Source organism: Rhinoderma darwinii, chromosome 2 (genome assembly GCF_050947455.1).
Source record: "Rhinoderma darwinii isolate aRhiDar2 chromosome 2, aRhiDar2.hap1, whole genome shotgun sequence".
NCBI classification, from domain to species: Eukaryota; Metazoa; Chordata; class Amphibia; order Anura; family Rhinodermatidae; genus Rhinoderma; species Rhinoderma darwinii.
In genome coordinates this window covers 370583664-370596021 of record NC_134688.1, presented here as the reverse complement: position 1 = coordinate 370596021, position 12358 = coordinate 370583664, and the positions used below count along the sequence as shown (strand labels likewise).

Genomic DNA, 12358 nt, shown 5'->3' with positions numbered 1-12358 from the left:
CCATACACCCCCCTCTCCTTCGGTCCAAACAGTAAAAAAACACACATGCTCACCACACGGCTCCTCTTCCTTCATCACTCCAGCGCCAATTATACAAGGACCTGACGCTAAGGAGTGTTAGGGTCTTATATGCGATGCAGCACTCAACGTCACAAGTGCTGCGTCACACACAACGTTCTGATGCTGCCCGGCACCAGGTCCTTGTATGAATGGCGCTGGAGTGATGGGGTATCCGGTGGGTAGTAGAGGAGTGGAGAAGTAAGTATAATTTATTTTCTTTTTACTCTGTCTAATGGAAGGGATAAGGTGGGGGAAGGGTTCTGGCGGGAGTGTGGCAAAGTAGGGGTCCAGCGCGTGCCTCTACCTTGCTACATCCCATAGAGTGAAGTCCAATTCGTCGGGCCACGGTCATTTCCAGAGACCACGCCCCCTTTAACCAAGAGTGGCAAAGGTGTGTAAAAGTCGCACTTTGCACTGCAAATTGCAACATTTCACCAGTATTGCTTAAAAGTTGCTTACAATAGAACTCATGTAGCTCCAGAGCCCCCCTTTAATAGTGCCAGTCACACAATACCGCTCATAACATTGCCAGATACACCGTCTCCCGTAACAGGGCCAGACACACAGTACTACCCCATAATAGTGCCAGCCACACAGTGAACGATTAGTAAATTCCTGTCCCTGCTTCCAGGTGGCATGCTGTTCCTCGCCACTACTCTTCTTTTTGACACAGAAGATGCATGTGAGCAGCTTCTGGAGGGCGCTCACATGTCTTCTGTCTTCAGCCCAGGGAAGACATACAGACAAGAACACAGAAAAGCATAACCCCAGGACGCAGGTTGTGCACACCTGCTCTATATGTGAACCGAATGTTTTCATCCAGAGATCTTGTAAATGGCGAGGCATGGAAACAAAAGTATATTATATAGAGCGTCCTCTTTTTTGAATAAAACCGGATAACCCCTTTAAGAGCCATTTACTTATCATAGGCTCTCATTGAGAGAACAAAAGCTCTAGGGCACATATGTAAATGCTAGTCGCTATGAAGGGATTATCAAGGTTCCAATAAATAAAGACTAAAAAGTTATTATAAAAACAAACGTGCTAATGTATATAATATATCAGATCTGCACGGTTTCTTTAATGTTGTTGCCTGGTATACAAAGGAGACGTCGATGTATGTTCAAGGACAGAATAGAGGGACTGTAGTTTCATGATTGTACAGTTCTCGTTACTGATGCAGTGTGTGTACAGCCTTGTATAACACTCATACAAAACCTTGTCCCTTTTTTAAGAGAGTACATTATAATGTTCCATGGCATGGAGTGACATTCATACTCTAAATACGCACAACAATACAGAATCATCCAACTTTACTCCCAACAATGAGTAGGCACCAAAGCCAGCAACCATATAGGCAAAGGGGCCACAAAGTAGAGATTATACAATGAGAGGACACAATTCAGACATTTCTTACCTAGGAAATAGTATATTGCTCACCAAATAAGATCAGTAATAACTCATGTAAACGATATAAATAATTGTGTCTAAAGTTGGTACAAAAGCGGCTGACTCACTATTAATAAATGTATTCTAAACTAACTGGTGACGATGTTGACTTTGTTTCTAAGGTATCTGTCTCGGCATGGCTTTTCGTGCATGGTACGCAGCCCCAGACCGAAGGTTTTATGGACATTTTTTGGTCATCTATACCGACTAGATTAGCCACTGTGAAGATATACAGTATTTCAATGTTTATGCCAGAAAATTCCTTACTATATTAATCTACTTGTAAATGAGAAAATAGTGTAATACGATACAACTCTAGCAGAAGTATTAATTTAGAGAGGGGACAAAATAGATCATGCTGGTGGTATTATGAAGCCTGCCGGGCAGAGATCTTCACACTGTGGGACCCCAGGAATTTTTTTGCTAAAGAGTATGACAACATGCACAGATTTTCAGAGTCAATGCAATTACATGGTGCATACGGGGTTAACATCACCCTCCCCTTATGCAAAATATGCAATGGAAGGGCTATCATATTGTATATCATATTGCTGTACAGTACTTTATTTAAGTTGGTCATGAAAAGATGAAACCCCCTGCCTATATACCATGTCCTGCTCAGGACCCCCTCTATGAGCCAATAACAAACGGTAGTTCTCGCTCTGGCAGACTTCAGATGCCACCGTATTACATGGTCGTCCATTCATTTGAATTGCTATATATAATACATTTCCCCTGCAACGGATGCAGCAAGAGAAATGTAAAGGCGACAACAACTTCTACCAACTAAATCAGTGGATGTGAGAAGGTGGTTCGATAATCTAAAAAAAAAAGGTAAGTAAGAAAGGTCCGACCTCAGTTTCTTCCTTTCTACTCTAACTACAGACCCTATAAGAGTGGCATGAGCTGCTTATTGCTGCCCGTTGACTTTACACACAGCTCTTGAGTGCTATATTCAGATCTCGGCAGTCTATGTGTCATTTGGAAATCCTTGCTTGTAAATATAGCCCTGGCTACTCCCAACAACAGAAGCAGAACGTTACATTTTTTTCATCATGAGGCTGAAGTTTTGTTTGTTTTACATGATCACTCCCAAAATGTTCTGCTTATCTAAAAATATTGCAAAGCGATAAAGATATGACCTCATTCTCAGGGCTCATTTACACGAGAGTGTCATACGTCCGTGCAACGCGCGTGATTTTAACGCGCGTCGCACAGACCTATATTAGTCTATGGGGCCGTGCAGACAGGTGCGTGATTTTTACGCAGCGTGAGTCCGCTCACGACCTGTTCTATATTTGTGCGCAGTTCGCTCATCACGCACCCATTGAAGTCAATGGGTGCGTGAAAACCACGCATGTCACACGGAAGCACTTCCGTGGGACAAGCGTGAATCGCGCAACAGCACTGAAAAGGATGAATGAAAACAGAAAAGCACCAGAAAAGCACCACGCATCATACGCGGCTGACACACGGAGCTGTTAAGTGCCTTCTGCGCATGCAAAACGCAGCGTTTTTTGCGTGCGCAAAATGCACACGCTCTTGTAAACCTGGCCTCAAGATAATATTTAGTTTCCAGGATCAAATAAATTGAATATTATGTAAAATGATCATGAAAACAAAAGTTTTTTTGTCTTATGCATTAGGCTGAATTCACACGAGCATGTTCGCTCCGTAATGGAAGGAACGTATTTCGGCCGCAAGTCCCGGACCGAACACACTGCAGGGAGCCGGGCTCCTAGCATCATAGTTATGTACGACGCTAGGAGTCCCTGCCTCGCTGCAGGACAACTGTCCCGTACTGTAATCATGTTTTCAGTACGGGACAGTAGTTCCACGGAGAGGCAGGGACTCCTAGCATCGTACATAACTATGATGCTAGGAGCCCGGCTCCCTGCAGTGTGTTCGGTCCGGGACTTGCGGCCGAAATACGTTCCGTCCTTTACGGAGCGAACATGCTCATGTGAATCCAGCCTAAGGGTATGTTCACACTGAGTTTTTTGCAGGCTGGAAAAATCAGCTCCGGTTTTTTTAAGTGATTTTGCACCACTCGCGTTTTTTTGCCACGTTTAAGGCTATTTTTTAACTCTCTTCAACAGAAAGGAGGAGTAACCGTGAGCGTTTTTTGCCGAAAAACGCGTAAAAAATCGCGGCAGACAATCGCGTAAAAAAACGCGTTTCTTTCAGTCTCCCATTGATATCAATGGGGTTTTTGAGGCGTAAAACGCCTCAAGATAGGGCATGTCGCTTCTTTTTACTGCGAGATGGTTTTTCCGCTCGCGGGAAAAAACGCCTCTGCCTCCCATTAAAATCAATGGGAGGCATTTTTGGCCATTTTTTGGTGCGGTTTCCGCGTCAACAAACTCTGTGTGAACTGGCCCGAAAGCTATATAAAATGATTATGCAACTTTCCAATATAATTGGTTTTGTGTTAGTAAATGACAACACTTGTTTACAGGCTCGTACATCGCTAGATTTGCATCCGGTCTAGGCAATGATCTGTGAGCCAAAGGGTCTATTTACATGCACAGTTTTTGCATTAATATAGGTAGAAAAGCGCCACAAATACATCATCAGCAGCTACACAAATCTCTCTGGTAATTTGCTACAATGTATCAGCCTGGCTGTTTAACACAAGAGGACATTGCCTTGACTGGGTAGAATTGTACCCACATCTCATCTGAGAGAAGGATTTGCCATATACTGGTTTGCAGCCTGTGAATGAGTTTGAAAACTCACTGACAGGAAAAAAAATATCTTGAAAAAGGTGCGGCAATAAAACAAAGTATATTAGAAAGTTGTACAACTTATCGTGATTAAGCTTTATTGACATAAAACTGAAAAACTCCCTTAACTGACAGAGAATTGTCATAGGCTTTTAGGGTCCCATTCACATTAAATGAAAGTCAACAGAACCTGCCGGCAGGACCAGGCGACTAGTGTGTCCCGACTTTCCCCCGACAGCAGATGTTGAGGGAAAGAAAGATGGGGTATATTGAATTTCAACATGCCCAACATTTTGTTACTGCGTGAGACAAGCCGCTGCCGGTGAAGTCTGGCAGTGGCTTATTTCCCTCTCCGAGCATGCATGTGTATGCGGGAATCGGGAGGAATATGGGCAGCTTGACAGTCTCCAGGAAGTGATAGAGTACAGCTTGCTTACCCCAGATAGTGACAGGGGAGATGCGTACAGTCTTATCTGTGTGTATATTATATAGTGTTGCGATATCTCGGCCTATTGTGATTTCTCTAGTGGCCTGTGTGAATACTAGACTACTTCAAGAATTCTTTTTTTTAATGAATTTAAAATCAGATTTCTTTGATACACTTTTATTAAAAAAAAAATAATATGTAATTTTTTGCTGATGTATTCCATTTAAATATTACAAAATTTGTTTCCACACCACTTCGCTAGGAAGTCTGTTTTCAGTACAGAACAGTGAGTATGGAACCTAACCTACATGTTAACCAGGACTCCCGTACATTATGACAGCAGTATAGTTATGTCTACTTCATCAGTGGCTTCTGATCAATGTTTAATGTGTGAAAAAAGTAAAAAGAAAGATAAAAATCACAAAGTATTAACAATATTTCATATCTTAATATTGCCTTCTATAATATGAAAATAATGGTTGTTTTTTTCCCCACAGAAGCGGAGTCAAAAACGTCCCAAAATACGGAGCTGTTTTCAAGAGAAAACAGCTCCTGATTTTCAGACGTTTTCAGACGTTTTTTGTGCCACTCGCGATTTTCGCAGCGTTTTTTACGGCCGTTTTTGGTGCTTTTTTCAATAGAGTCTATGAAAAATGGCTCCAAAAAAATCCCAAGAAGTGTGCTGCACTTCTTTTTCGTGGCCGTTTTTTTACGCGTAAAAAAACGCCACGAAAAAAACTTAGTCGGAACAGAACGCCGTTTTCCCATTGAAATCAATGGGCTGATGTTTGGAGGCGTTCTGCTTCCGATTTTTGGGCCGTTTTTCAGGCGTTTGCGGCCCGAAAAACGGCTGAAAATAGGCCGTGTGAACATACCCTTAGACTGGAACTAAACAGTGAAATTCAAATGGCGAGCACATACAGACTGGCAATAGCAAGACTGTTCTTTTACAAGTCTTTCCCCTGACATCCGTAGGCCTGTTTTAAGACATAATTTGTGTTCTAAGACATGTAAATGATGTTAGGAGGTGGAAATAATATGCATACTGACATTTCTTTGTGAATGAGGGACGTTTGGAGGTACCCCCAGTAATATACAGAACATATACATAAAAGCAAAATACAAGACTAGAAAGAGAAACATTTTGACAAACAGAATGGATCCATTAAATAGGATGAAAATCCAGATTATACAAGAATAACTAATCAAGTCAACAAGACAAAAAGGCAAAATGAATGCCCATGAAAACCTGCCCTATTACAAGTTGCGTAACTACCACTGTAGCAGCCATAGTGGCTGCTACAGGGTCCGCGGCATCAGGGGGCGCGTGTAGCCCGCCGACACGGCCCCCCCCCCATGCCAGTGGCTCCGCTAGCAGCTGCCATGGCTGCTACAGCGGTAGTGACGCCACATTCAATTGTATCCTTAGGACGCAGATACTATTGAACACTATGGCCGAGCAGCGACGTATCTCCCTGCTCTGCCATAGGCCACGTTCGGCCTGCAGCCAATCAGGCGCAGGAATGCCTGCGCAGGCCGGGTGATGATGTCACTAGATTACGCCGGCCTACGGAAGGATCCCATACAGTCTACAGGGGGGCTGTATGGCATAGTCTAGAGGAGGCTGTATAGCACAGTCTAGAGGGGGGCTGTATGGCACAGACTAGAGGGGGGGGATGTATGGCACAGTCTACAGGGGGGGCTGTATGGCACAGTCTACAGGGGGGGCTGTATGGCACAGTCTACAGGGGGGGCTGTATGGCACAGTCTACAGGGGGGGCTGTATGGCACAGTCTACAGGGGGGGCTGTATGGCACAGTCTACAGGGGGTATGTATGGCACAATCTACAGGGGGGATGTATGGCACAATCTTTGGTGGGGAAGTATGGCAAAATCTACGGGGAGGATGTATGGCAAAATCTACGGAGACGATGTATGGCACAATCTAGAAGGGGGCATGTATGGCACAATCTAGAAGGGGGCACTCTCTACCAAGGGGGGCTGTGTGTAGCACTCAGGGGAGGAGGGGGCAGTCAAAACTTTGCTAAGGGGCCCAGTGTTTCCTAGTTACGCCCCTGCCTATTACATGTAGATGTATTACATGATAATAATTAACCCTATCTTTGGTGAAGCAAGCTAGAAGATTTAGAAGTTCCACAGCCTTTTAGCTTATCTAGTATAGTACCATAGTTTCTAACACTACAGTGGGACCATTTTATCAGCCAGCTCACCAAAATGTACTTGGGCTTAATTAAAAGTGGTTGTTTCAACATGACAACCCCTTCTTGAAAGAAGCCAACCTGGTGATCAGGTGATCGACGTGGATCCTGCTTTTGATGTTGCGGACAGTCATATTTCCCCTTCAGCAGAAATAGACGGGCGAGTCTCCACTGTGGCTTATACAGGGGGCATCCTGAGTGAAGGACCACCCTTTATGACATTCATATGCTCTAATAAGCCATACAGAAAGGGGTTGTATTAGTGAGACAAGCTTTTTAACCGGACGTGATCACATTGTTCTACTTAGGCTGATGTACTGTGTCTTGAGTGGACCTGTGTGGCACCCATCCCCTTACTAGGGCCTATATAGGGATGTGTAAGTGGATTCATTATGGATTTAGATTTATAAAATGTTAGAAGTCATGGTGTTGCTATGTCCATTGGTAAGATACCAAAACTATTTTGGTGATACTCATTGTATCATCAAAAGGGAGTATATTCTCTCTCTAAGCTGCTGATAGTTTCGAATGTACTCTGCAAAAAGTTATGAGCTAAACAAGAAAAGCAGGACAATGGCAAACACAGAAGAAATGGAACTTACCAATATAAAAGAATGCATATACGTCTTCATCACCATCACTTAATTCTTTTATATTCCCAGCAAGAAGAAGCCACAACCCAACACCAATTATCGTTGATCCCGCAAGCTGAAAATACAATAAACAATAATCACTGTATGTACTGTAAAAGAAATACAGACCAAGATTTTGTGTCACAATCTGCAATAAAGATAAAACATGTCAGACCCTTTTCCTTGTCTAAAGCAAAACCTACATAAAACCATAGAATTCCTAACTATTTCTAAACCAGAAAAAAAAAAAAAAAAGAAGGAAACAAGGCACAGTAAATATAAACATCATACAAACCATTTCAAAGAGAAAAAAAAATATTAACTCACCACCCAGGCATATTATTTGCTTCCTGGTATTTGCTAGAACGTTTGCATACATTATATAGAATGTTTGCTCATTTTGTCTCCTCGTTCAAAATTCTTTATTAGATGAAGAGCGCAGTGAACAAACGAAGAAGAAAATGAAGAGGCGTAGAATACATTAAAATGATCCCCATAATCTTGAGAACCCCTTCTGACTCTGATCACTGCTATATCTAGCATATTAAAGATATTCAAACAATTATAGTCCTTCAAGAAAATATATATATATCTTTTTGGGAAAATATTTTTTATTTGGAGACCAAAGCATAAGAAAAAGACAAAGAACATCAAATCATGCATCAAAATATTGATACATAGGATTATAGAATAGTATTTCCATAAGTAACATGTATATTGTGACAGTGTACGAAAAAAAACTTGCCTTTGTCTCAATTTTTTCATTTTTCTAAAAAAAAATGTCTTTCATTTTTATATAACAACCCCAAAAATAGAACACTTTTTGCCTCGGTGGCCTCAACCCTACAATATTCTTATCGTACCCTGAAGATTCTGCAATTTAAACAATGATGTATCTTGAAATGTGCGCATTAATGTCTTTATATCTACAGAAGAATAATGTTTTTAAATAAATGTTCTCCATGTTTTAAAGAAATTCTCTGTGGATTTTTCTTTATGTCTTTCTGCCTCAATTTTATCATACATGAGTAGTGTTATGAGAGTGCTGATGACTTCCGAAAACTCAGGGACAGAAGTCTGGAGTCAATCACGCAAAATGCACTTCGTGATAACTAATAAAGCTATGTGAATCACCTTTCTAGCCATCAGAGGTGATTCCCTCTCCCACGGTCCAAAGGAATATCATGAAACAGCAGCGCTTGTGGAGTATCTGGTAGAAAAGCTTATTTTCATGTTCTAGATCCGTTTACTGTATGCAGAATGTGGCGGCTCATGGTTGCCCACCTACTTCCTTTTGGGCAATGCTCCCTCATACACAGATCTGATTCTGTGGTTCACACATTAACCACAAAAAAAGACGTGAATACATCACAGGTGGGCAGTTTTTATGTTCAGAAATATTAAAGAAATGTATGAATTTATCCACATTTATGAGGAGAATGACGTTTCATATAAAATAAGAAAAAACTCTATTATAATTCACCAGAAAAAACAACAGGCTTGTTGCTCATTTTTTGCAGAACAAAAAGAATTTCTTCCAGGCTCACCACACACTCAAATGTTGGAAATCAAATCGTGCATAGGCCATCTAGATTGGAGAGAGTCCACTAAATCAATGCACTTTTAAATAGTTTAAATATATAGATGTAAAGGTACGGAAAATGGACAATTTCTGAATATAATTATAAGGACTGCTCATGCAGTGGGACGTTATTGCTCCTTTTTCCCTTTTTCTCAAGTGTCATAAAAAAATAATGATAAATAATTATATATATATATATATATATATATATATATATATATATATATATATATATACACACACACACACACACACACACACACACACACACACACACACGTGTCCTTCCTTATCGTTCATCTTATCTCAACATATCCTGAGATGCGTGGTGCGAGATGATCAGCTCTGAAAGAAAACATGATTTTGTGATACTCTGTCGCGAGATGTCAATGTCTATGTGTGGCCACCCGGTGCTTGTCATGAGAATTGCAGCCTGTCTAGGGTTCTACTAGTATGTTGCAATACTGTATTGAATTCTTTTAATGGGGTTCCCTGGGGAAACAAAATTATCTACAAATATACGATACCTCTGGAACTTATAAACTTTCTAATATATCTTCTGTCGAAAACTAGTGTGCTTGCATCATTTCTGTGACCAGTGCCACCCAGGTGAAAGTTCTGTTCTGCCAGAATTCCTATGACCGTGTCGACACAGGCTCGTGCCATGATGCAAACTCCTCCCAAAGTCCTGTGTCGACACATCACTACAATCCTGCCGCTAGAGGGCTTGGTAATGCCCTCCCTTGGTAATGCTCCTCTAGCTCTGCCCTCCCCCTGCTAGTTTTAGCTGCGTCGTAGAAATATGTGACCGCAGTTCTTTCCCCTTGTATAGACACAGCATGTGTATGGGGAGGAAAGTGAGTTGATGAAACAAAGTGAAAAAATTAATTACACGTATGTTGCATGTTGCTGGGTGACAGACTGTGCACCGCGCTGGGATGGAGAAAAAACATAAGTGGGCGTAGCGATGTAAAGTGTGGGTGGGAAGGAGAGAGCACCTGACATGAGAGCTATGATGTAAGTTAGCAGTTGTTTTCACTGGCACACGCTCACTTCAAAGAGCGCTCAAAGACCGGAAATAAGGATGGTTTGCCGTCTGGCAACAGTAACGGACATGCAAGAAGAAAAAAAAGAACAATTATGTGCGCAACCAAGAGGTGGAGAATAAATATAATCAAATACCTGCATTAAAGGTCAATTTTGGATCCCCGTAAAACCCCTCTAATGATAAATTCGAGTCCTTAACCAAATTCAAAGAAAGGTAAAGGTGGACACATCTGTGAGCAACGTTAAAGCACTGAAAAAAATTCATTCATATTTCTAAAGTAGAATTTTATTCCCACTACCCTACTACTGGTTGATAATACTCATTGAAAAAAATTATTATTATTTTTTAAAATATTTTTAAGTACAAAGTGTTTCTATTGAAATACACTCCCCTTTGGACTGTAAATCACATGAACATGAATCTGGTCTCTGTGCTGTGCGTTGAAACAACGCACGGCACTCGGACCCATAGATTGCAATGGGGCTATTTACACATGCGTGAGTTTTCACACAGCATGTGTCCGTTGCGTGAAACTCACTGTATGTCCTATATTGGTGCGTTTTCACGCACTTAGCCGTCCATTGAAGTCAATGGGTGCGTGAAAACCACAGGCAGCACACGGATGCACATCCAAGTGAAGTCTGTGTTTTACGCATCAATTGCATTAAAAAAAAAAGTGGTTGCGAGTGCATGAATAACACATGCCCATCGCAAAGCACACTGATGCGTAACGCAACACATATGGTAAATGCTTATTGATATTTACGTATTACACATTGGAATACCCCCTTCAGGACAAATTTTAAAGGGGTTGTCCAGTTTTGAAAAGCCATTTCCATACACCCTTTTATAGAAATCTGGGTTAACACAGTGGGGTCCCATTTTCAGGATCCTCGTCACTTGACCAGAGTAGAGAGCAGTTACAAAGAGCGTCTCCTCAGGGTTAGGCCGTAGATTGATCTCTGATTGTCCCCCCCCTCCCCTTTTGTCTTTTCCCCGGTGTCTGGTTTTGTCGGTTTGGATTTACTGCTATGTCAAATGGATTGTATGGCCTGCCCATGCGTCCTAATGTTATGTGTGTATTTTGAGAACTCTCAATAAAAATACAGTTGAAACCAAAGAGTGTCTCCTACTCCGGGGGACTTGTCCTGTGCTGCCTTCAAGGAGGGATTGTCCAAAACAGAGAACCCCTTTACTGTACCTATTTTACCGCTTAGCAAAGTTTTGAGACTTTATTTAAAACTTCCTTATACATGAATTTAGATTGCTCAAATCGAATACACATAATATGATTTCACTTTCTCAGTTATTTTCACACTTAAAAAGCTGCTATTTCCATTTACAAAACACGTCTGAGATAATGATAGGTTTCAATGTTATGGTGTGTGGCTTAGGTCACCCCGTCTCCGAAGCCGCACTGATATTGCGGAGACTCTCCTTATTTTCCATGTTATATAGGTCAGTTTCGCTTTCAGAATTTCCAGCACCATTAGGTTATCCTATAATTACACGTGGGCACCACTCCTTCGTGTTAGTGACTGCTAAGTAAAAAGACGTGCATGCAATTTTAGTGTTTTCCGACTGCCAGTCTTTCCAACCTCATAGAACAGCTGGAATGTAATGTTACATCTAGAACACAAATGTTTCTTCTAAATATTTATTATTTAGCAAGTTGAAAATATAAATTTTATTATTTTATATGGAGGTTATATGTCCCAAGAGTTTCTTGATTTTTATATTTCACTTGTCAGTTATTAGCCAATTCATTGTGAATGGTGTAATATTTTTGATGCACTTACAGCTTTGTTGCTACTGTCTATAACAGTGTGTGTGTGTGTGTGTGTGTGTGTGTGTGTGTGTGTGTGTGTGTGTGTGTGTGTGTTTCAATCTTATTATATATTTTCCAGTTCAGTGCGGTTCTGTCATGTCTATGGTGCCTGTCTGATAGTCCACAAATATTTATAATTAGCAAAAAGAAGGATCGGAGAAGTTGAATTTTCACATGCCGGATCCTTTGTTACCCTGACAAGCAGTGCCATAGCGGTCTGGCAGCCATTTGTCCTAGACGTTAGAGGTCCCCTTCTATTGACAGCAGATCGCAATATATGTTTGACACTGCATAGAATAAAAGCAAACAAAAAAATGGTAAATAATGTTTAGGTATGTTACAATTACATTTTATATTTGCTGACTAGAAATATTCTCAAAGCTTCAC

At 41.2% G+C, this 12358-nt stretch overlaps 1 protein-coding gene and 1 long non-coding RNA gene across 3 annotated transcripts in view; one reads left to right on the top strand and one right to left on the bottom strand.

The window, feature by feature from the left end:
• LOC142743271 (uncharacterized) overlaps positions 1-12358 on the top strand; it is a 165573-nt gene that overhangs the window by 52967 nt on the left and 100248 nt on the right. The window contains exon 4 of one of the 2 annotated variants that reach the window (XR_012881531.1): positions 7943-8156. The exons of the other annotated variant lie outside the window; for it this stretch is intronic. This is a non-coding gene — a long non-coding RNA (uncharacterized LOC142743271). Of the gene's footprint in view, positions 1-7942; positions 8157-12358 lie in introns of those variants that run through there. 2 annotated transcript variants of the gene reach the window in all.
• Positions 1-12358, bottom strand: part of LOC142743270 (tetraspanin-2-like) — a 149014-nt gene that overhangs the window by 80847 nt on the left and 55809 nt on the right. The window contains exon 2 of the mRNA XM_075853879.1: positions 7484-7589. Coding sequence (XP_075709994.1) covers positions 7484-7589 — 106 coding nt within the window. The remainder of the gene's footprint in view (positions 1-7483; positions 7590-12358) is intronic.